This window comes from Lathyrus oleraceus, chromosome 3, assembly GCF_024323335.1.
Source record: "Lathyrus oleraceus cultivar Zhongwan6 chromosome 3, CAAS_Psat_ZW6_1.0, whole genome shotgun sequence".
NCBI classification, from domain to species: domain Eukaryota; kingdom Viridiplantae; phylum Streptophyta; class Magnoliopsida; order Fabales; family Fabaceae; genus Lathyrus; species Lathyrus oleraceus.
In genome coordinates, this window is record NC_066581.1 from 414,712,467 (window position 1) to 414,734,500 (window position 22,034).

Sequence of the window (22,034 nt, forward strand, 5' to 3'; positions counted from 1 at the left end):
ACGATAATATTGAAATGACGGCTGAGTTAGAGCATACCCAGCATTCACCACCTTCTTGCGAAGATTCTTATCTTTTATTGCACGCATAAGGTTTTTGTGCAATATGTCTAATGCAATAGACATGGGTAAAAGGATGATCATGCCATTCGTTGTCATGATTGTTGTAGGCACTCTCAATGGCAGCATGTCTATCAGAAATCAAACAGAGATTGACTTGTGGAGCCACATGCGTTCTGAGACGTCGAAGAAAGAAACCCCATCCATCAGCCGTTTCACCTTCAACCAGAGCAAAAGCAATGGGAAAGACATTGTTGTTGTCGTCTTGTGCAACCGCCATAAGCAAAGTACCCTTGTATTTGTCGTATAACCAAGTGCCATCAATTTGAATAATAGGTTTGCAGAATGCGAAACCTTTGATGCATGGGTCAAACGTCCAAAAGAGACGGTGAAAGATTCTATTACCTGTAACACAGGTTCCGTCTGGCATCATTGCTGGCAATGTCTTCATAATTGCCACAATTCTTGGGACATATGTTTTTAGTGCCCATAAAAACCGTGGCAATTCTTTGTATGAATCCTCCCAGTTGTCGAATACCTGTTCAACAACCTTTGTCCTCGCAATCCAGGATTTCTTGTAAGATGGAGTATAATTATATGTTGTTCTGATATGGGATATAATTATACTCACCTTCATTGATGGGTCTTTATTAACCAACGACAGATCCATGTGGAATTTTTTGATAGCTCACACACATTCTTCTTTAGTACGAAACATGTCTCCCACTTTTAATTCACCTTCTGATCGTGGATACGGGTTATATAAAACACTGTTGGATGTTTCATCGTCGTGTAGATCCATATTTGTCATATGTTGAGGCGGATTGTAGACATGACTAGGAGGTATTAGTGGTGGTTGATCATCATCTTCAATGTCGTTGTTCAGCATGTGATCAACCTGTATCTCGGTCTCCTCTTCTTCTTCATCAACGACGTCCACTTCTGCTTCTGCTTTTGGGTTGACGTCATTTGACCATTGTGGATCAAATTCACCAGATTCATCCTGACTGGTTATTTGAGACTACTGAGATGGTATACATGGTTGAAGAGTAATGTACAACTTAATACAGTTGCAGCCTAAATGTTCATGACTAACAAACATGTATTCAACATCTTCATCGTCTCGTACCTTAAGCGGGAAAAACTTGCATTGACTATTCTAAAAAAATATTGAATTTTGATACGTGATCTTTGACATAATACCCGATCCTATACAGGATCGTATTCTTTTTTTCAAATGCAAGAAGTTTGCATTTCTCTTGATCGTAAGTCTAATGGTATCAGTGTTTCGAAAACAAAAACCATATAACTTAGACTCGTATGTTTCACTGTTGCAGTGAATGTTGACACTGTATTTTGGTGAAGATGACATTGTGCAGATGAAAACTATTTTCTTGCTGCAGATGAATGTGAGTGATGTGTCTTGGATGTTGATAGTAAGACACTTAAATAGGTAAGTGAAGTGTCTCACATGCTAGCTAGTTCGAAGTGATGTGTCGCACATGCAAGCTAGTCCGAAATGATGTGTCAACCATGCAAGCTACTAATAAGTGACATGTCCAGCATGCAAAAGAAAGGACAACCACGTGTCACATATACAGACACACACTCCAATTGAATTGGCGCCCCCATTCATTCCTTGCACATGGGCGCCAATCCATTTGGCGACACCTTGTCGTGCATGCATGCAAACCTCGAAACCAAGCAATCAGACCTAGGTCTTGCATGCTCGTCCCTATGGAAGCGCCAATTTGAGTGGCGACACCATGTACAAAATGCACATGGGCGCCAATTCAATTGGAGACAACATGCAAGCACAACTTTTCATGCTCACATTCATTTGCCTATAAATACATCCACACCATCAACACTACTTCCACACCATCACTCTCACTACTTCTTCTACAATTTCATCTACAACAACTTATTGTAGTTTCATCTGTACCAACCGCTTTCATCCCCGACAAAATGTTTATCCTCACAATGGGCGAATCGCATAGAGGAACGGTTGCAAACATAACAACTTATGTAAGCGTTTTCTTCTTTTGTTATTTGTTTTAATAAAGTCCCTTTTAATAACATACCAACTTAGTCAAGTTTTTTGTTCTTTCTTTTATAGGATGTTTCAAGGTTCCGGACTCGGGTCCACGAGTATGTCCACATGGACCCGATGTTTCAACCTTATGTTGAACTCGCCGGTTTTGGTCATATAAGCAAGATTTTATCTTGGTCTGTAGATAACAAATTCATTCTTGTTTTATGCGAAAGATGGCGTCCAGAGACACACACATTTCGGTTCCCAACTGGTGAGTGTACTGTGACGTTAGAAGACGTCTACATGCTTTTGGGACTGCCCATTGAAGGTAAGGTTGTTAATGGTAAAACGAACTATGCAAATTCAATTTGCATGGACCTCTTGGAGACTGATTTGTTAGATGATAACTCAAGAGGTCAAGGTATACTCCTTTCACGCCTTAAGCCATACTATAATAATTTATACTTAGATGAGCATTCTATCGAAGATGCTCGAATAATAAAAACTAGGTGTTACATTATGCTTTTAATTGGTTCGTTTTTATTTCCCGAAGGTAGTGGTTCTAGCATGCATATTATGTATTTACCTTTACTTAGACATGTAGATAGAATAGGAAGTTACAATTAGGGATCTGCTTGTCTAGCCTATCTCTATAGCTCTTTGTGCAAAAACTCACACAAAGACACATCTACATTTTCTGGATGTGTTGTTTTGCTACAAGCATGGGGTTGGTCAAGACTACCGTCCCTAGCACCCGTCAACAATAACCCTTTCACATTCCCGTATGCACAAAAGTAAGTTGTTTAAATTATTATATCTTTATTTACTTCTTTAAAGATTATTATCTCTAACTAATATTCTTACCTTTTTGGTGTAGATGGTTTGCACGTGGTATGAGTTATAATAGATGTCCTAAACATTGTATTACTCGGTATCGCAATTTGTTGGATCACCTTCGACCGACAGACGTAAGGATAATAACTTCATTATTTCATTATAATTTGTTAACTTCTTCTACCTAGATTATAATCCTATCTTCTTTCACATTTCAGTTCATTTGGCGTCCATACCTTAATTTGGATCATGACCATGAGGTCAACGATGAATACGCGGCCGTATGGACTGCATGCACACCGATAATACGGTTCATAACCGCGGAGATGCACAATAGTGATCGTGTGAAGTTGTAGTTCGGTATGCCCTAAAACATTCCAGATCCCCCCACAAGCCTAGGAGATTGGCATATGCGCAAAGTTAACGATCAATGGAACTTCAATCCATGGCAAAGCTTCGCAAGATCGGAGTGTTGCAAATGGAAGCACCTCCATGACCATGTCTTAACTGACGCAATCATGCCAAATGAAGAAAAACCAAGGATATGTACATGTACGACCCATGCCAACAAACTTACACACCTGACAACTCAACATCAAACCCCTAACAACAGTGTCAGACCGGATACACATAACCCTCTGTCCGTCAAACATTCCGCTCAACCAACACACAAACATACAACCAAAACATGTCATACACCCAACCCCAATACCAAGAACATACCCCATACCACCACCAACAAATTAACCATCAACCTGAGACCCAACATCGCTTCGCACCCACCACATCACCCTACCAAAGTCGCCTTAGCCAGAACATCCAATGATCATTCAACACCAATCGCCCTTCCTCTTACCATAGCCAAGAAGCTCAAACCCCACAAAACCAAAACCTCAGACAACCCTATATATACCAAACACCCCAACAACCTTTCCAACCTGTCCTCGACGCATCATTCACACTCATGTCTCCCTTCAACCGTCCCGGTCGCCTACTAATGAGTCAACCACAACCCAACTACTCTGGCATGGGTCGTGAACTCGGCTACGGCGATACACCCTCGATGCATACTGAAGACTATGTTGAATTGTCTGACTACCTAAACATGTCATCTCCTGTAGTTGGTAGTGACGCTCATGGCCCCTCAGATGCTCAAACACCAGTGGTGAATAACGCGGGTTAGGGCCACGAGTTAGGATAGTTAGGGGATGTGGGAGCGGAGGTCGGTTAGGTGATCTCGGTCATCACCATTAGGCTTTTTTGTGTAAACGAATAACTTTATTAATATCAATTGGTCATATTTCAAATTTGTGTATCACGTAGACCATTTAGCAAAAAAAATTGCATTTTACACTAAGGTGCCAATCCAATTGGCACCTCCTCTCAAGTAATACACATGGGCGCCAATTGGATTGGCTAGGACATGTGCCCTAGTCAATCCAATTAGCGCCTCCATTCAATCTTTAAGAGGAGTCGCCAATTAAATTGGCGCCTCCTCATAAAAGTGGGGTATTTTGGGATTTTTTTTGAAACTAGGGGTATTTTGGGAATTTCCTTGAAAAAATGAGTTATTTTTATAAAAAAAATCGAAAATGGTCTGACCTTTTTTTCATCAAATTTTATCATTTATCAATTGTTACAATTACTAATAATTATTAAATTTAAAAAAAATACAAAAAGAAAATCATTTATTAAATATGTAACCTCCATCAATACATCAAATAACTTCCTCCAACACATCAAATATACTAAATAACTTCCTCTAACATCACTATATATGATAACTGCATATGTAATAAAAAGATAAGAAGATACAAGTTTAGAATGGAACAAAGAGAGGGAATAATGGTTTCAAAACACAATTGCATAAAGGAAACATATATTTATATAAATAGAAGGAAACTATATATTTCAAAACTCAAAAAATATTTCTTTCTTTCTTTCTCTCTCCTCGCGAAAGTATGTAGGAAAAAAAACTCATAACCATACCAACCTCACTTTTGTCTCCTTCCTCTTTTACTATATACCTCTCTTTCATAACCAAATCATTTTTCCAAATTCATCTTTTCTTCATTTCTTTTCTTCTCTGTCATAATTAAGTAACCTTCACTTAATGTCTTAAATCGAGAGTGTGTAATATAAGACAAAAATTTAATATTTTCACTTCATTTGGTAACAATGAAAAGTGGGTACACACTTCTCCTTTATTCCAAATCAAATATCATATTATTCTCATTTTTTCTCTTTTCCGTGTTGTTTAAGTTTTTTTATTCAATCTCTTTTCATTCTCAAAATATCTCACAAAAACAAATATATTTTCATTGTTTTTGAAGAACTCAGGTTCTATAATATTGTGGAGTTTTAATTTGAATATTCAAGATGACTACTATCATATAATGAATTTGGGTGTTTCTTTTGAGTAAAATCTATGATAAATTTAGCGTTTAATTGCCTTTGTAATTTTAAAAGTATAAACATAAAAAATAACTATATCGTAACTCCACTACAAATTACTATCCAATAATAACATACATTCTACATCCAAAATGATATTTTACATGAAAAGTTTTTTATGGATAATGCCAATTAAACTACATAAAATAAAGCACATGAAATTTGCAGTAAGAATAGGTCATGAAAAATATTTAGAAGAACAAAAATTATTCTATGATTATATCAAAATAACTAACTTTCAATTTGTATTTACCTTTATATTTGTTTTCAGAGATCTTATATCAAGAAATACCGCATGATTAAAGACAACCACCACCTTATCAATTTGCAAGTCTTGAGAGGCATCAGGAGTAAGATTAGATTACAAGTGAATTTGTGTTCTTGGATTTAATACTTGCGCTTATTCATAGAAGATAAATTCAACCACCTTATCAAATTGTATTTACCTTTATATTTGTGTTCTTGAATTTGTTATTTGAAAAATTGTCATCTTTTAATTCAATTTTAAATTTGTTTAAATTTTAGAATTTTGACTATCATAAAATGAATGTGTAACAAATTCTTCTTTTTGATAAAATATATAACAAGTTTAGCCTCCAATTATCTTTGTTACAAAAGAATCAATTTTACATGTTAATAGATGGTTAATTTAATCATCAGGGTCGGCCCTGTGCATGTGCAGCATGTGCTGCAGCACAGGGCCCCAAATATTAGAAGGTCCAAATTTTTGAAAATTTCGATTTTTTTTTCATAAATATTAATATAAATAAATAAAATGTTATTAAAAAAACTCAATAATTAAAAAAATATTATGATAAAAGCTCAATACATACAAAAAGTCAAGATTGATCAAAACTCAAAATAATAATAATTAAATTTATTTTTAATTTATATATAAATGTATTTTTGATATATTTTTTTATTATTATAATTATGTATTTAAAAAAATTGGGCCCATTTTTGTAATTAGAACTGGGCCTCCAATATAATTGGGTCGGCCCTGTCAATCATATGTTTCATCATTTTTTATTTATTTCTATCAAGAGTTTTAATATTGATTTATATGAGATATCTTATGATAGATTTTTATTTCTCACTTAAAGATGAAAATTTGTTTCTTTTTACACTTCAAATTTACCCTTTCCAAATGTTTTTCTTAACCATTTTTGTTATACCTTCATTTACAGCTTACTTTCAATTATTTTTCTTTATAATTTTTATTTTTTTATTTTTCCATTTTTTTATTTTCTCCGGTGACGACAACAACCAAAAGCACCGCTGAACTTCCGACATCACCGCTGATACCTCCAACAGCTAACCTTCATGATTGAACCATCGTGTCAGAAACTTCTTAAAGGTACGCAAAACTCTAACTTCTATCTATTACTTCTTTGATTTACGTGTTTCGAAAGCAAAATTGAAGTTTTCGTTATGATTCGTTCATTTTTTAATGATGGAGTGACTTAATTTGTTCTCATTGTCACTACTTTTAAGTTAACTTTCTTAAACCTTGTTTTTTGTGAATTTGTTTTAAAAAATATGGTTATTTTAAAAGAAACATCAAAGTCATCCAAACAACATTAGCATGAATAGAAGTTGCTACAGAGAAAGTTCCAGTACTTGTATTAATAGTAAAAACAAGAACCATCCAATTATCCTCAAAATTAAGTCCAACTCCAGTATACTTTGAATTATTGAGAAACTTTCATAAATATCATTATGAGTGTAATTAGACAAGGAAATAAGGATCAACCAACTATATTTTTAATGCCCATAACGATTATACACTCTTATAACTCTTATCCTCATATCAACAATTATTTCACTAATAATTTAATTATTGCAATACAAAGTTTATTACGCATTATTAAAATACAATTATTAAAATAATTTAAATTAATATAAACTTCAAATTATGAAAATAATTATTACTATAATTATTAATAATTGTGAGTAATAAAATATGTGGTAATAATTTAATAATTATTTTCATAATTTGAAACTTATATTAAAACAATTATTATTTCACTGCAACACTTATTTTAATATATTTTTATAATTTGATATAATCTTTATTTTGAAAACAAATTATAGTAAAAGATATGTATGAAATATAAATTATAAATTTAAAAATATAAAAGGTAAGTTTGAATGACAAAAGAAAAAAAAATATTGAATTCAATGTTAAAATTTTAAAGTTTATAAATGCAGTCATTTGAATCATCGTTAAATAAGTATAGTTAGAATCAATCATTTTATTATTTTACTCTCTAGCAACCTTAAAAGTCACTGTAGCAACCTTAATTTGAAACAACTTGACAAATATTTTAAAAACAATTTTTTTTAACCTGAAGTTTTAAAATATTTTGTAATCATCTAAATAAGTATAGTTAGAATCAATAATTTTATTATTTTACTCTCTAGCAACCTTAAACATCTCTGTAGCAACCTTAATTTGAAACGACTTGAAAAATATTTTAAAAACAATTTTTTTTCACCTGCAGTTTTAAAATATTTTGTAATCATCGTTAAATAAGTATAGTTATAATCAATAATTTTATTATTTTACTCTCTAACAACCTTAGAAGTCTCTGTAGCAACTTTAATTTGAAACAACTTGAAAAATATTTATAAAAAAAAAGTTCACCTGAAATTTTAAAATATTTTGTAATCATCGTTAAATAAGTATAGTTATAATCAATAATTTTATTATTTTACTCTCTAGCAACCTTAAAAGTCTATGTAGCAACCTTACTTTGAAACAACTTGAAAAATCAATAAGATATATATGAAGAAGATGATTTATAGTAAAAGATTAGAGTAGAAATGAAGAAGAAAATAATATATAGTAAAATATTAGAGTAGAGATGAAGAAGAAAAAATTAGAAAAACACATATTGTATTATTATTCCCACCTGCCAATTTTCATTAACTTGAGATAACATATTAATCATATTTAATAGTGGGAGTTTATTGAGGGATAACATATTAAACCTTCTTAATGTACATTCATAAATATTTATTACCATAATAAATAAAAACTAAATTGATAAAACAATTTAAAAAGGAACAGAGAATATCATATATCATATATAATATATTCGATATTACAATATAACGCCTCATAATGGTTTCAAAACTTTATTATAACGAGGGAATAGTGAAGTTTATTTTGTTTCTCAGACCAAGAAGTTACATGTTAAAATAATAAAATTTATTAAGTACAAAGTGTAATGCTTATTTTAATATATTTTCATAACTTGAATAATAAACTCATCTTATTCACTGCAACACTTATTTTAACGTATTTTAAATAAAGTGTAATACAAAAATATATTACATAATTATTACATAAGTGATATATTTAATGTATTTTAACTGTATTAGATTAAGTAGAAATAATTTAATTATTAAAATTATTTTGAATGCACAAATTCAATATTATGTGAAAAAAAACGGAAATGAAATCTCACTAAAAAAATATCACTTATACCTATTTATAATTATTTCACTTTTAATAATTAAATTCTTATATTATGTCTCCATCTGTTGTAGTGTTAACGTTAACATCAATTTATCAATATTTATGTACGTCATGCAACATATTAGGACTAAAAAGCACAAGATAGGTTATTTGCGGAAATCAACAACATATTTAAATTTATAGTATACTTGAAATTGTGTGGTGTTCTTATAAAAACCCTCAAAGTTTAATGCAGAAACATGAAAAGGATGCATGGCTCAATTGAAGTTACTGAAATAATTTAAAGTTTCTGGAAAAGTAACTAAAAGAGATAAAACAAAATTAAAAATGTGAGCGAATAGAAAGTGTTAGAGAGAAGAAAAATATCACTACAGTGAGCTGGATTAGAAAGGAAAAGGAAAGCATATAGAGATGCAAGAAGTGGGAGATTAGGATTGAAGCAAGCCATGGTGAATAGTCGTGTTCTAAAGGATAAAGATGTTTTGAAGAATGGATAAACTAAACTTGAGAAAAGTGTAAACTCTGATGAGATGAAGTAAAAGTGGAGCATAGGTAGTAATAGGTATAAATGCTTCTTTCGCACGTGGCTGACATGCAAGTAATAAGTTAAACTCATTGACAAGTATAAGTACATATTTTGTAGACACATGAACAATATAATGTGACTAGAATCTGTTGCATCCATTGACCATTTAAGATACATATAGAAACACCCCACACCACTAACAAAAATAAGAAAGGATAAGTAACAAAATACAAACGAATATAACTTCAAAATATTTGTATAATCAACTTTGTGATATGCTCTTTCATATTTGTTTTGCATTCCATTTTGACTGTATTCTCTCTTATAGAATACAATTTTTTTTTAAATTTTAATGTTAAGGTAAATTATTTATCAAGTTAAATTAGTATATAGTATGAAAATAATTACCAAGTACACAATTTTTTAAATTATATTGTGTTATTTATTTAAAAAGAACTAAAGATAAATTATGCCATCTATATATAGGTATAGATAACTTATAACATGCATAATTAATTTTATTTAGTCTATGCTATGTAGTGATTGAAGAAGAAAATTTATATCAAATCATCTTCTGATGATATATCGGTTTTCGATCAATTGTTTTTGCAGAGGATTCAGTATAGTTTCCAGTTGACAATTACATTAATAAAATGGAAAATAATACCCGTCAAATATCAAGTCAACAACAGAAGTCAAGAAGGGCCGAAAATGAAAGAAAGAGGAGACAAAATATGAGCAACGAGCAGAGAGAAAACAATTTGTCGAGACAACGTGAAAATTATAGGCGGCGAAAAGAGCAAGAGAAACAAGCTCAAATATCTCGCCCTATAAACAGTCAGTCGAGAGTTCCATTTCAAAATTTTACAAATATGACTTTTCCAAGATCACACTTTCAAGGAACTCATGACAGTGAAGCCGAGCCAAGTATAATTACACATGTTAATGATGTTGCACTTGGTTGGTGATGACCAATATATACATTATATATTACATTTCAAAATTTTGTTCACTTTCGTCATATCTCATTTTATGTATTTAAACCCGCAGATCGTAATTGCACATCACCTAATCAACGAAACAACATGAGTCAATCCGATACAGGTATAAGTGATATAGTTCTAAGTATGCGAGTATTCATTTTTATAAATGTATATATATATATATATATATATATATATATTAATTATTATTTTTGTATCAGATGATATGGATGTCGATGAAGCTTTGAAGGATGCAGTAATATCATATGTTAACATGGACACCAGAGAAAATGGTGCATTACCACGTCGTCCTCAAGGTATGTTCATAAAGTTTTACTTCAAATAAATGTAGCCTTTGCTCATATGACATTCAATTTAAAATCATGCAATATTAAAATATAATAATTGAGGTATCTTGCGTACATTTTTTATTTAGATTTTAGATTTTAGATAATATTTAGTAATCAATATCAAACTCCTGCCTGTAGAATCAGGACATGCTTTTCGCCCAAATGATCAATCAATGTTGTTAAATGCTGGTCGACTGCTACAACAATATGTTGTAGACAATTATGTCAAAATTGAATCAGGGAGATTAAGGTGGATTAAAGAGCACCAAAGTGATGTACGTTCTGAATTGTACCAAGGTTTACATGATGCTTTGCATGTTGGTGAAACTAATGTAGGTACAAATTCATATAGCATAAATATACAGTTTTAGATTAATAATTAGTTATACTTCTAATGCTAATCATTCATGTATTCTAATACTAATGCATTTCATGAATCACCGTAGAGAATATTGGAAAAAGAACAATATTTCCATCATCATTTATTGGCGGTCGTCGAGACATGACACAATGTTATGAAGATGGCATGACTATTATTCTTAATGGCGGTAAACCAAATATTTTTCTAACAATGACATGCAATCCTTCTTGGAGTGAGATAACATCAGAACTTTTGCCTTTTCAAACACCACAAGATCGTCCAGATTTGCTAACAAGAATATTTCGTTCGAAATTCGAGAAATTGAAGGATGATGTTATTAATAAAGGAGTCTTGGGTAAAGTTAAAAGCTACATGTATGTCACTGAATTTCAAAAGCGAGGACTACCGCATGTGCATATGTTGTTAGTCTTAGAAAGTAACGACAAGTTACGTGACCCAAAAGATTATGATAGTATGGTAAGAGCAGAAATACCTAAATTAGAATGTGAACCACAGTTGCATGAAGTTGTTATAAGACATATGATCCATGGAACTTGCAGCATAATCAACCGAAAGTCTCCATGTATGAAAGACGGGCATTGTAAAAAAAGGTATCCCAAACAATTCTTGGATGAAACACGTCAAGGCACTGACTCATATCCCGAGTATAGGAGAAGGTTTGATGAGTCTGTATCGTTAGGTCGATAATAGATCAGTGGTTCCTTATAACCCTTGGTTACTGTTAAAGTATGACCGTCACATCAATGTAGAGATTTGCAGTAGCATTAAAAGTATAAAGTATCTATACAAATATGTGTACAAGGGCCCTGATCGTGTGGCTATGGAGGTTCATAAAGGATCATACATGGATGAAGTTCAACAATATGTTGATGCAGGATGGATTTGTGCTCCAGAGGCATTATGGAAAATATTTTGATTCACTCTTTACCGATTATATCCTTCGGTTGAAAGATTGCATATCCACTTGCCAACCGCCATCAAGTGCGCTTTTATGATCATTAACACATTGCAGATGTGTTAAATAATGAACGCAACTCCAAAACAATGCTCACACAATTCTTTGCATTGAATCTACGAGATCCATAAGCAAGAAAGTATATGTATAGAGAGATTCTAGAGCATTATTGTTGGAACAAGCGGGAAATGGAATGGCATCGTAGACGGTCAATAAGAAAAGTTATCGAGAGAATCTATACGGTATCACCTTCAGAAGGAGATAAGTTTTACTTGCGACTGTTGTTATCTCATGTCACAGATCCAACCATTTGGGTATATCTTCTTACAAATAATGGCATGACTTTCAGTACATTCAAAAAATTAGCCGAGGATATGGAATTTCTAGAGACTGATCATAGTATTCATGATTGTTTGGTTGAGGTTACGAGTCTCCGAATGCCATATGCTTTACGGAGGTTATTCGTGATGATTTTAATATTTTGTGAACCTACTGATGTTAGAGGCCTTTGGAATGAGTTTTTTACACATATGGTAGAGGATTATCAAACAACTAACAATGTTGTGGAATTAGACTTAACTAATATGTTGTTGAAGGACTTGAATGAACTCTTAAACCTGCACGGTAAAAAAATTGAAGATTATGATCTCCCATCTTTACCCCCTAATACAATAGATAGAGGTGCAGTTCCAAGTATCATACAAGAGGAGTTAGAGGTCGATATCCCCAATGAAGATATTGAATCTGTTGTTAAGTTAAATAATGATCAAATGATTGCATTCAACACCATTATGAATGTAATTGTTCAAAAAAACACAATGGGGTATTTTTTGTTGATGGTCCAGGAGGAACAGGTAAAACATTCCTTTATAGAACATTAATGGCAAGTTTAAGAAGTAGAGGAGAAATTATCTTAGCAACTGCATCATCTGGTATAGCTGTAACATTGTTACTCGGTGGTAGGACTGCACACTCTCGATTTAAGATACCTATTGATATTCAATCGAATTCCGTTTATGGTATTCAAAAGCAAAAATATATTGCAAATCTCATTAGAGTTGTTGCCGCAATAATTTGGGATGAAGCACCAATGACAAACAAAAATTTTTTGGAAGCCTTAGATCGATCATTACAAGACATTTGTAGCAACATCGCTCCATTTGGTGGAAAAGTTTGGATCATGGGGGGAGATTTTCGTCAAGTTCTTCCTGTTGTAAGAAAAGGTACTAAGGCATAAATGATTTCAGCGTGTATTGTTTAGTCTCGTTTATGGAATCATACCAAGATTTTGCGTTTGCGTCAAAATATGCGATCATTGCATGATCAAGAGTTTGCAGAATTTCTTATTCGCATTGGTTATGGTGTTGAACCTACCAAACCAGATGACATGGTGAGGTTACCTTTACATATTGCAATCCCATGGGAAGGTGAACATTCTATACAAGTACTTATCCAACATATTTTTCCTAATTTAGAATTTCATGGTTGGGATGCCCCATATATGGTACAAAGAGCTATTTTGACACCAACAAATGATGATGTCCAGAAATTGAATGATATGATTATCGACTAGTTTCCAGAAGAAGAACATAATTTGTTGTCGTTTGACGAGGTTGAAGGAGATAATCATAATTTATACCAGCAAGAATTCTTAAACTCAATCGCACAAGGTAGTTTGCCACCACATATTCTAAAGATAAAAAAGGGTGCACCATTGATGTTGTTACGAAACCTAGATCCTAGATATGGATTGTGTAATGGGACACGGTTATTATGTCGTGGTTTATTTATGAATATGTTGGATGTGGAAATCTTGACAGGAAGCAACGCAGGAAAACAAGCTTTTTTGCCCAGAATTAAAATAAAAACATCTACAAGTGATGGACTGCCTTTTGTCCTTAGTAGAAAGCAGTTTCCTATGCGACTAAGTTTTGCAATTACAATAAATAAATCACAAGGACAAACCATTCCAAATGTTGGAATATATCTTCCACGACATGTTTTTAGTCATGGACAGTTATATGTGGCTTTATTCAGGGGTGTTTCATAGACTACAACAAGAGTTTTAACCAGGGAAGGAAAATTGAAAGGAGAAGATGGTGACTACATGAAAAATGTAGTCTACAAACAAATTCTTTTATCGCACCCGCAGGTATTTATTAAGTACATTGAAAAAATTGCTCACACGTTGATTCCCATTTTGGTTACACGACATACCAAGCTTATATTGTATTCTTTATATCATAGATAATAACTAGATATAATTTTCTTTTGCTTTAATATACAGCTAAACTAGAACACAGTGAAATCTTTCAATTATGTAAGGAGTTGAGACGAAAGAATGTTGAAACTTGCTTCGACATAAAAGTAAGTTATACTTAATCATTTATTTTATGATTTTATGTTAGATATAAATGGGGTGATACTTATTCTCACTATTCTTATGAAATAAATTTTAGATAACAGACTTTGAAGATAAATGGAACACATGGAAGGATGAACAAAGTATTTCATCCATCGGCAAACTCGACAATAAGTTGTATTTACCTTTTCCGCAATACGTATAAAAAATTGTTTCTTGCATTTTCATCACTCTTTCACTAACATTTTTATCATCCTTATTGAAACAGGTCAAACGTCTGAAATTTACTCTATCAGTTGGAGCTCCACAGTGTTAACAGATAAAACACAACTTTGGAAAATGGTGAAAAGAGAAATAATATCTCAAATGATGGAGAGGTTTTTATTTAATTCATTTAAGAATATTTGTACTCTAGATTATTTTTGAATTCATGAATTTAACTGCTATTTGTGGTTTAAGTAAATATAACCATATATATTTACTAAGTCCATTGTTTTTCTTATTTACCAGAAATCCAGGTAATTTAGAAACAAGTCATAATTGTTGTTCTACCAAATCTAGACTAAAACAAAGTATCTTCATTCTCCAGTTATTATTTATGTCGCAATAAACCATATTATATTCAAACGAGTCAAAGGTTCAGAATGTATTTCTTTGATGATATGACATTTCTTCGTGTATTTGTAGTTTTTAAAATCTCAATAGCGAATTGATAAAGGGATGTACGAAGAATTGATTCGAATCTTTATAAGGTACACAAAAACTTGATTACACTACATACTATTAATTTTACTATATTTTTCTCTAAAAAAATTCTAATTTAAGAGTCTTATATTTTTTCTTTAATACGAAAAACAATTGCAGGGAAAAAGAAAAGACTTCGAATAGAGATTTCATGTTCGACATTCCTCTTAAAGAACGTCATTGATTACACAGTATCAATATTACTATGCATGCTTCGATATAATTTTGAATATCTTTATTTATCATTTTCAAAATTTAATAATATTATTTTTAATACGACCTACAATAGAAACCCCATAAAGAGAAAAACAAACATTTATTTTTCTCTGCTGTGCGCATTAAAAAAAGCGGACAGACGGACACGGAGTGCCCGTCTGAACGCTAGTTAATTATAAAAAGAGTCATGCTAACTACTCAAGGCACTCTTTAAGGATTCTAAGATAAAAAATATACTTTTAAAAATTAGTGATTTCAATTTTTAATGATTACACACATTTTTTAAAAAAAACTTATTTTTTTAAACTCTTAATGACATTCATTAGCATTTTCTATATAAAAATTAATTACTCCCACGATTACTTTTTACTTGTGATATTTGTAAAAATATTTGTTTCTATTTATTTACTATTAACTTTTTTCGTTTATATAAGCTGCAATTTATTTTTTAAATTTATTGAATATTCAATGTATTTGATTAGTTTATTGACTAGATATATTAATTATTGAATCAATCTAAAAAATGAGTTGTCTCTTATATAAAGGAACAAATGTAGTATTAGATTAAGAATTGTGAGAGAGATAGATTTTAACTAATTTATTGATTTTTTATTAAATTTTAAATATATTAAGAATTTGTTTTGACAAACATAATTACTAAATTTAGGGTTAAATGTGTTATGGGTCCACATAAATATGCGAACATTCAATTTTACTCCTTAAAAAAAATTCTTCAAACAATGATCCTCACAAACTTTTTTGTCCCTAAAATTGGTCCCTCCCGTTAGTTTCTACTAACTGAGGCTTACGTGGCATGGCAACTGTGTATTTTTTAATTGACACGTCAGATTTTTATTACATTAAATATTTTTGTTTTATATTAAAGTGAAACGCGAAAACCCCAATATTGTGGCTCTTTGGTTTTCTCCACTTCGTGTTTTTCAGATCCCCTTCTTCTTCTTTGTTAACCGTACTCATCTTCTTCGCTTACAACCATCTTCTTCTTCACTGACCTTATTATGTCATCTTCATCAAGGCGAAGCAAATCAGTATCGTATCATTCGACAAGTATGTGCAACCATCTAGTGAGAAGGTGTGGGTGTAATGGTCGTATGATATCATACATGTGCAAGAACGGGCGGAATAAAGGGATAATGTTCTGCAGATATTTATTTTGGAAAAATAAAGAAATTTGCAAATTATTTATCTGGGATGATGATATTGCACAGGGTAAGGATGGTTATGTATATGTAGATGAAGAATGGAGCAAAGATGAGAGCAAGGTGAGGGAGATGAGAGTTATTGAAACTTTAAAGGAGTTGTATGAATCTTCAATGAAGAAGAACAAGATGTTGCAAATCAAGATTAAGTCAGAGGCACTTTGGGGAAAGCTGAACTCTGTGAGTGCATCTTTCGATTAAGTTATGTCATGAGTGTTTTGTATGATGTCAAAATTAGGATTATTTAGCATTTATGTATATTGGACGATATCCTCTTATTCTTTATGTGTATCTTAGTAATGGGAAGCATACAAGTCATTAGGAACATCTTTGAAAAGGTCTCATGCATGAAAAATCAAGTTTTATAAAAAATTATTGGTCAGGTCGACACATGCATATGATAGGTCGACACATACGTAAACAAGTCGGCCTATAGTAAAAAAATTCAAGCTATAGGTCGACACATCCGTGCTACAGGTCGACATGTATATTGCAGTATTAAAGCCTCTGGCTACTGTTTGCATATTTTGATCCACAGGTCGACACATAGGAGGCACATGATATTGATAAGTCGACACATGACCTTCAACAAGTCGACCTACGCATCATACAGGTCGACACATGACTTAAATAGGTCGACCTATACAATGTTTTTTTTGCATATTTTCTCAAAGTCAATTGCTTTCCTTTTTGACCTCATTCACACATGCATATATATATATATATATATATATATATATATATATATATATATATATATATATATATATATATATATATATATATATATATATATATATATATATATATATATATATATATATATATATATATATATATATATATATATACTTCATACATGCATCATTCTCAGGTAAGGTTTATAGAGTGAGTAAAACCTACATGAATCCAAGATTTTAAAGCATGTCATCATATTCAATTCAACCCATGCATACACACAATAAAACTACACATAATCATTTTTTGATTGGGTATCGTCTAAATTAGGATTGATAGAGTCCAATTAGATTTGTTGTACCGAGAATATTGGATTGAAATCTTTGAGGGAGTCAAATAAGAAAATCGAGTTAGGGTTTTCCTTCAAGATTTTTAGGTTATGAAGGTTTTTGACATGATTGTGTAATTCAGATCCGATCGAGTGAAAGCCTTGAGACTACGTGTGTCGGCAAGGGAGTAGTGTGAAATGGTGGATCGTGTTGACAAATCTTGGGTTCAACAAGTGTACGCTTGGAATTAATTCAACTGGGTGAAAGCCTTAGGAGAAGGAGGTCGTGCAAGGAAGTAGCAACAACAAGTGAATTGAAGCGGCATTGTTGGTGACTTGATCAAGCTTTGATCAAGGTTTTTGGAGGTGCAAGAGTCAAGAACAAACTTAGGGTTTGTGGGATTTGATTTCTCGTCTCTTATATACATATATTTTCAAAGTAAGATTTATTATATTAATATCTCAATTCGAATTCGAATTGAGGGCAGACGTACCCATAGCAAGATCGATTGGGGAACTAGCTAAATAAATTATTGTGTACTCTCTCTCTCTCTCTCTCTCTCTCTTTTATTTTCTGGTTCACAGATTGTTGATTACTTTGACTCTTTATCAATATTGTTTAGATAATAGATTTTTAACTCTTTGATTGATTTGTGTTGTTATAGTAATCACATACCATTTGGTAGTGGTTGGATTTCTAAGAACTACAAACACTATACTAATATCCAAACTTTGTTGATTGCATGCAAAGTGTTTGACAAGTTGGTTCAACTAGCTTTTTGTGTGTGGAGATAGACCTTTACTATAGTGGAGTATTCAATTTTTTGCTTGAAGTATTGTTAATCATTTTATGGATTATTATCATACCATTGACACTCTTATGCATATCCGGGTTTTTCAATAGTAGGTTCGGTTAGACGATTTTTGATCTGGGAAATATTTGAAACTTGCTTCTACGGTATAAATTTTTCTAAGTCAAATTTTTGAATAAATTTTTAACTTGGGATCTATTCACCCCCCTCTAGATCTAGGTCTATCTTCTAACAAGTGGTACCAGAGCCTGGTTGTTTTTGGTCTTAAGATTTGCTTATTAGATAATGGCTATCGAACCTAAATGGGCATATAATAGAGCACCTATTTTTCATAGGTGAAAATTATGGCTTTTGGAAAGCTTGTATGTGTATCCATATCAAATCTGTTGATAAGGGTGTATGGGACGTCATCACTAATGGTCCCATTGAAATTACAATGGCCAATGGTGAAGGCGTCACCGTATCAAAACCGAAAAATCAATGGAATGATAATGATTGAAAGTTGTGGTCTCATGATTGGAAAGCACAAAATATTCTTACATCTGCATTAGGTGTTGATGAGTATTATCGTGTCTCTCATTGTGAAACCACCAAAGCTATGTGAGATGCATTAGAAGTTTCCCATGAGGGAACTAATGAAGTCAAATAAGCCATGATTAACACATTAAACCAAGAGTTTGAACTCTTTTGTATGAAGCATGGTGAAACCATTGCCGACATACAAACAAGATTCACACATCTTATTAATAGATTGAATGCTCTATGTAATCCTATCTCCAATGCTATTGTTACGAACAAAGTTTTAAGATGTCTTAATAGGGAATGACAACCCAAGGTCACTAATATCAAAGAGGCGAATGATCTTAAAGCACTTGATCTTACTACTTTGTTTAGTAAATTGGAAGAACATGAGCAAAAATTCACTTGCTTGGAAAAACATGAAAAATAATATGAAAAGATGATGAAGAAAGAGAAAGGTAAAGACAAGGTGGAAGAGAAGAAGTCCATTGCCCTAAAGACTTCTAGTTTCAAGTCCTCAAAGAATTATCCTAGTGAGTATTAATAAAGGGATGATAATATCTTCGATGATGATGATGATGTTGGGCTATTTGTAAATAGATACCAAGGGTGTATTCAGAAGAACAAGGTCAAGCACTCCGAAGAAAACTTAGCAAAATTTAGAAGGGAGTCCAAGTCTTCAAAAGACTGTGAGAATAGGAAAGGTAAATTTAGAAGCTTTTGTTATAATTGTGGTGAAATTTGTCATTATAGACCGGAATGTCTCATGATTAAGAAAGACAAGGAAAAAGGGCATCACAAGAAGCCTAGTAAATCTATAAGAGCTTATGTAGCTTGTGAGAGTGCAAGTGATTTGTCAAGCGATGAAAGCTCAACTTCAAGTGTAGAATCGGCCCGAACTTGTCTTATGGATAATGGAAGGAATAAGAAACAAGTAAGGCATTCTTAACTTAAGCTTACTAGTGATTTATCCCATTCTCAATTACAATACGCTTTTAATAATATTCATAGAGAAACATTAAATGCTTTTAAGAAATTAGTTTCACATGAAAAGATATTTTTGCAAATAGAAGCTAAAGTATTAGAATCTGAAAGGAAGTTGGAAGCTAATAAGAGATCTATGATAGGTATTCAAAGTGACAAGAATATGCGTGAAGAACCTTATAGGTTTGGTTGTGAATTTTGTCATAATTGGCAAAAAGAGATAAATGCTCTTCAAGTCAAATTAGACAAAGCTTTACAACCTAAAAGTGCATTTGTTATTGATCCTTATAAGTATGAAAGATCTTTGAATCATTCATACAAAAAGCATAAAAATTTCAAAAAGGATTCGAATGGTAAAAGCATAACTCATCATAATATATCTTGTCATTATTGTTGCAAAAAGGGCCATACCATTGAAAAATGCAAATTTAGGAAGATGTTAGTTCCTAAAGAAGTCTCTCAATGGTTTCTTAAATTCAACCTTGATTTCACTCACTTCCAAGGACCCAATGAAAATTGGATACCTATTTCTTTTGTTTAATTCTACAGGTTGAACATCTTGAGTCCACCAAAAAGATGTGGTATTTTGATAACGGATGTTCAAGGCATATGATGAGTGACATATCACTTTTCATTGACTTTGTGCCAAATAAAAAAGGGATCACTCAAGGAGATAATAACAAATGAGTTATTCTTAGAAAAGGTAGTGTAGGTAATCCCACATCTACTAATATCCCCGATGTAATTCTTATTGATGGTCTTGAACACAACCTTCTTAGCATTAGTCAACTTTGTGACAAGGGTTTTAAAGTCACTTTCACTAATACTTGTTGTTTATTTGAGCATAATGAGAAAAGGATTGTGTGTTTAAGGGCTTGAGAGTCAATAATACTTATATGCTAAATTTAGATCATGTGTCATTAGTTGGTACTAAGTGCCTTGCTACCATGACTGAAACTCTTGGTTGTGGCATATGCGCTTAGCTCATATCAATTTTGAATTTCTAAACAAGGTAACCTCAAAGGATATAGTAATTTGTCTTCCTAAAATGAAGTTCACAAAAGACCACCTATGTGAAACATGTCAAATGGGGAAGCAAACGAGAGTCTCTTTTAAATCAAAAAGTGGTGTTTAAACATCTAGACCTCTTGAAATTCTTCATATGGACCTCTTTGGTCCCTCTAGGACCAAAAGCTTATGTGGAAACTATTATGGCTTTCTTATAGTTGATGATTATTCTAGATTTTGTTGGGTTATGTTTTTGTCTAGTAAAAATGAGACCTACCTGGCTTTTAAACAATTTGCTAGATTGTTTTAAAATAAAATGAACTTGAAAATCGTTTCCATCTGAAGTGATCATGGAGGAGAGTTTGAAAATCTTCTTTTTGAAAAATATTGTGAAAAACACGGTATTGAGCATAACTTCTCAGCTTCTAGAACTCCACAAAAAAATGGGGTTGTGGAGCGTAAAAAAATGAGTTTTAGAGGAGTTAGCAAGGACGATCTTTAATGAAGGTAATTTACCAAAGTATTTCTGGGCCGATGCTATTAGCATGGCGTGTTATGTTTTAAATAGGATTTTGATATGTCCTATTCTAAACAAAACCACCTATGAACTACTTAGAGGTAGAAAACCTAATGTTTCTCACCTTTATGTTTTTGGATGTAAATGATTTATTTTGAACAATAGAAGGGACAATTTAGGTAAATTCGATGCTAAAGTCGATGAAGGTATATTCCTCGGGTACTCGCAATCTAGTAAGGCATACATGGTCTATAACAAGAGGCTATTTATTGTCGAGGAGTCCGTTCATGTTTCTTTTGATGAGTCTTTTCCAAAAATTGTTGGGAAAGGTATGTCTTTTCATGATATAAGTGTATCTTCACATGATATTCTCAATGAAGCCAATGAAGGAATTAATCAACCTCAAACGGATGAAAATGAGAAAGTAGAAGATGATGATCACGAAGAGGAAAAGGCAAAGACTCCGCCTGTAGTGGATAACCTTCCTTTGACTTTGAGAACATCTAAAGATCACCCTATTGATAATATTCTTGAAGATATCACAAGAGGTGTGACAACACACTCTAAGATAAGTAACTTTTGTTAT

At 32.3% G+C, this 22,034-nt stretch overlaps 2 protein-coding genes across 2 annotated transcripts; both read left to right on the forward strand.

Annotated features, from left to right (window-relative positions):
* The first annotated feature begins 10,599 nt into the window (after positions 1 to 10,599).
* Positions 10,600 to 11,792, forward strand: LOC127131496 (uncharacterized). The gene is made up of 3 exons (XM_051060415.1): positions 10,600 to 10,690; positions 10,862 to 11,059; positions 11,170 to 11,792. Exons 1-3 carry the CDS (start codon positions 10,600 to 10,602, stop codon positions 11,790 to 11,792), a joined length of 912 nt encoding a protein of 303 aa, XP_050916372.1.
* A 1,148-nt stretch (positions 11,793 to 12,940) lies between these two features.
* Positions 12,941 to 16,803, forward strand: LOC127131498 (uncharacterized). Its single transcript, XM_051060416.1, has 6 exons — positions 12,941 to 13,283; positions 13,389 to 13,504; positions 13,634 to 13,730; positions 14,348 to 14,427; positions 14,520 to 14,621; positions 16,612 to 16,803. The coding sequence occupies exons 1-6, from the start codon at positions 12,941 to 12,943 to the stop codon at positions 16,801 to 16,803; spliced, it is 930 nt and encodes a 309-aa protein (XP_050916373.1).
* The last annotated feature ends 5,231 nt before the right edge of the window (positions 16,804 to 22,034 follow it).

What these genes read in the sequence shown, in the direction of transcription:
- LOC127131496 (XM_051060415.1), top strand. Translation starts at nt 10,600, where the DNA reads ATGGATGTCGATGAAGCTTTGAAGGATGCAGTAATATCATATGTTAAC. An exon ending in ATTACCACGTCGTCCTCAAG is followed by an intron (nt 10,691 to 10,861) that starts GTATGTTCATAA and finishes TCCTGCCTGTAG; the next exon opens with AATCAGGACATGCTTTTCGC. An exon ending in TGTTGGTGAAACTAATGTAG is followed by an intron (nt 11,060 to 11,169) that starts GTACAAATTCAT and finishes GAATCACCGTAG; the next exon opens with AGAATATTGGAAAAAGAACA.
- LOC127131498 (XM_051060416.1), top strand. Translation starts at nt 12,941, where the DNA reads ATGGCAAGTTTAAGAAGTAGAGGAGAAATTATCTTAGCAACTGCATCA. An exon ending in TCTTCCTGTTGTAAGAAAAG is followed by an intron (nt 13,284 to 13,388) that starts GTACTAAGGCAT and finishes TGCATGATCAAG; the next exon opens with AGTTTGCAGAATTTCTTATT. An exon ending in AAACTTGCTTCGACATAAAA is followed by an intron (nt 14,428 to 14,519) that starts GTAAGTTATACT and finishes AATAAATTTTAG; the next exon opens with ATAACAGACTTTGAAGATAA.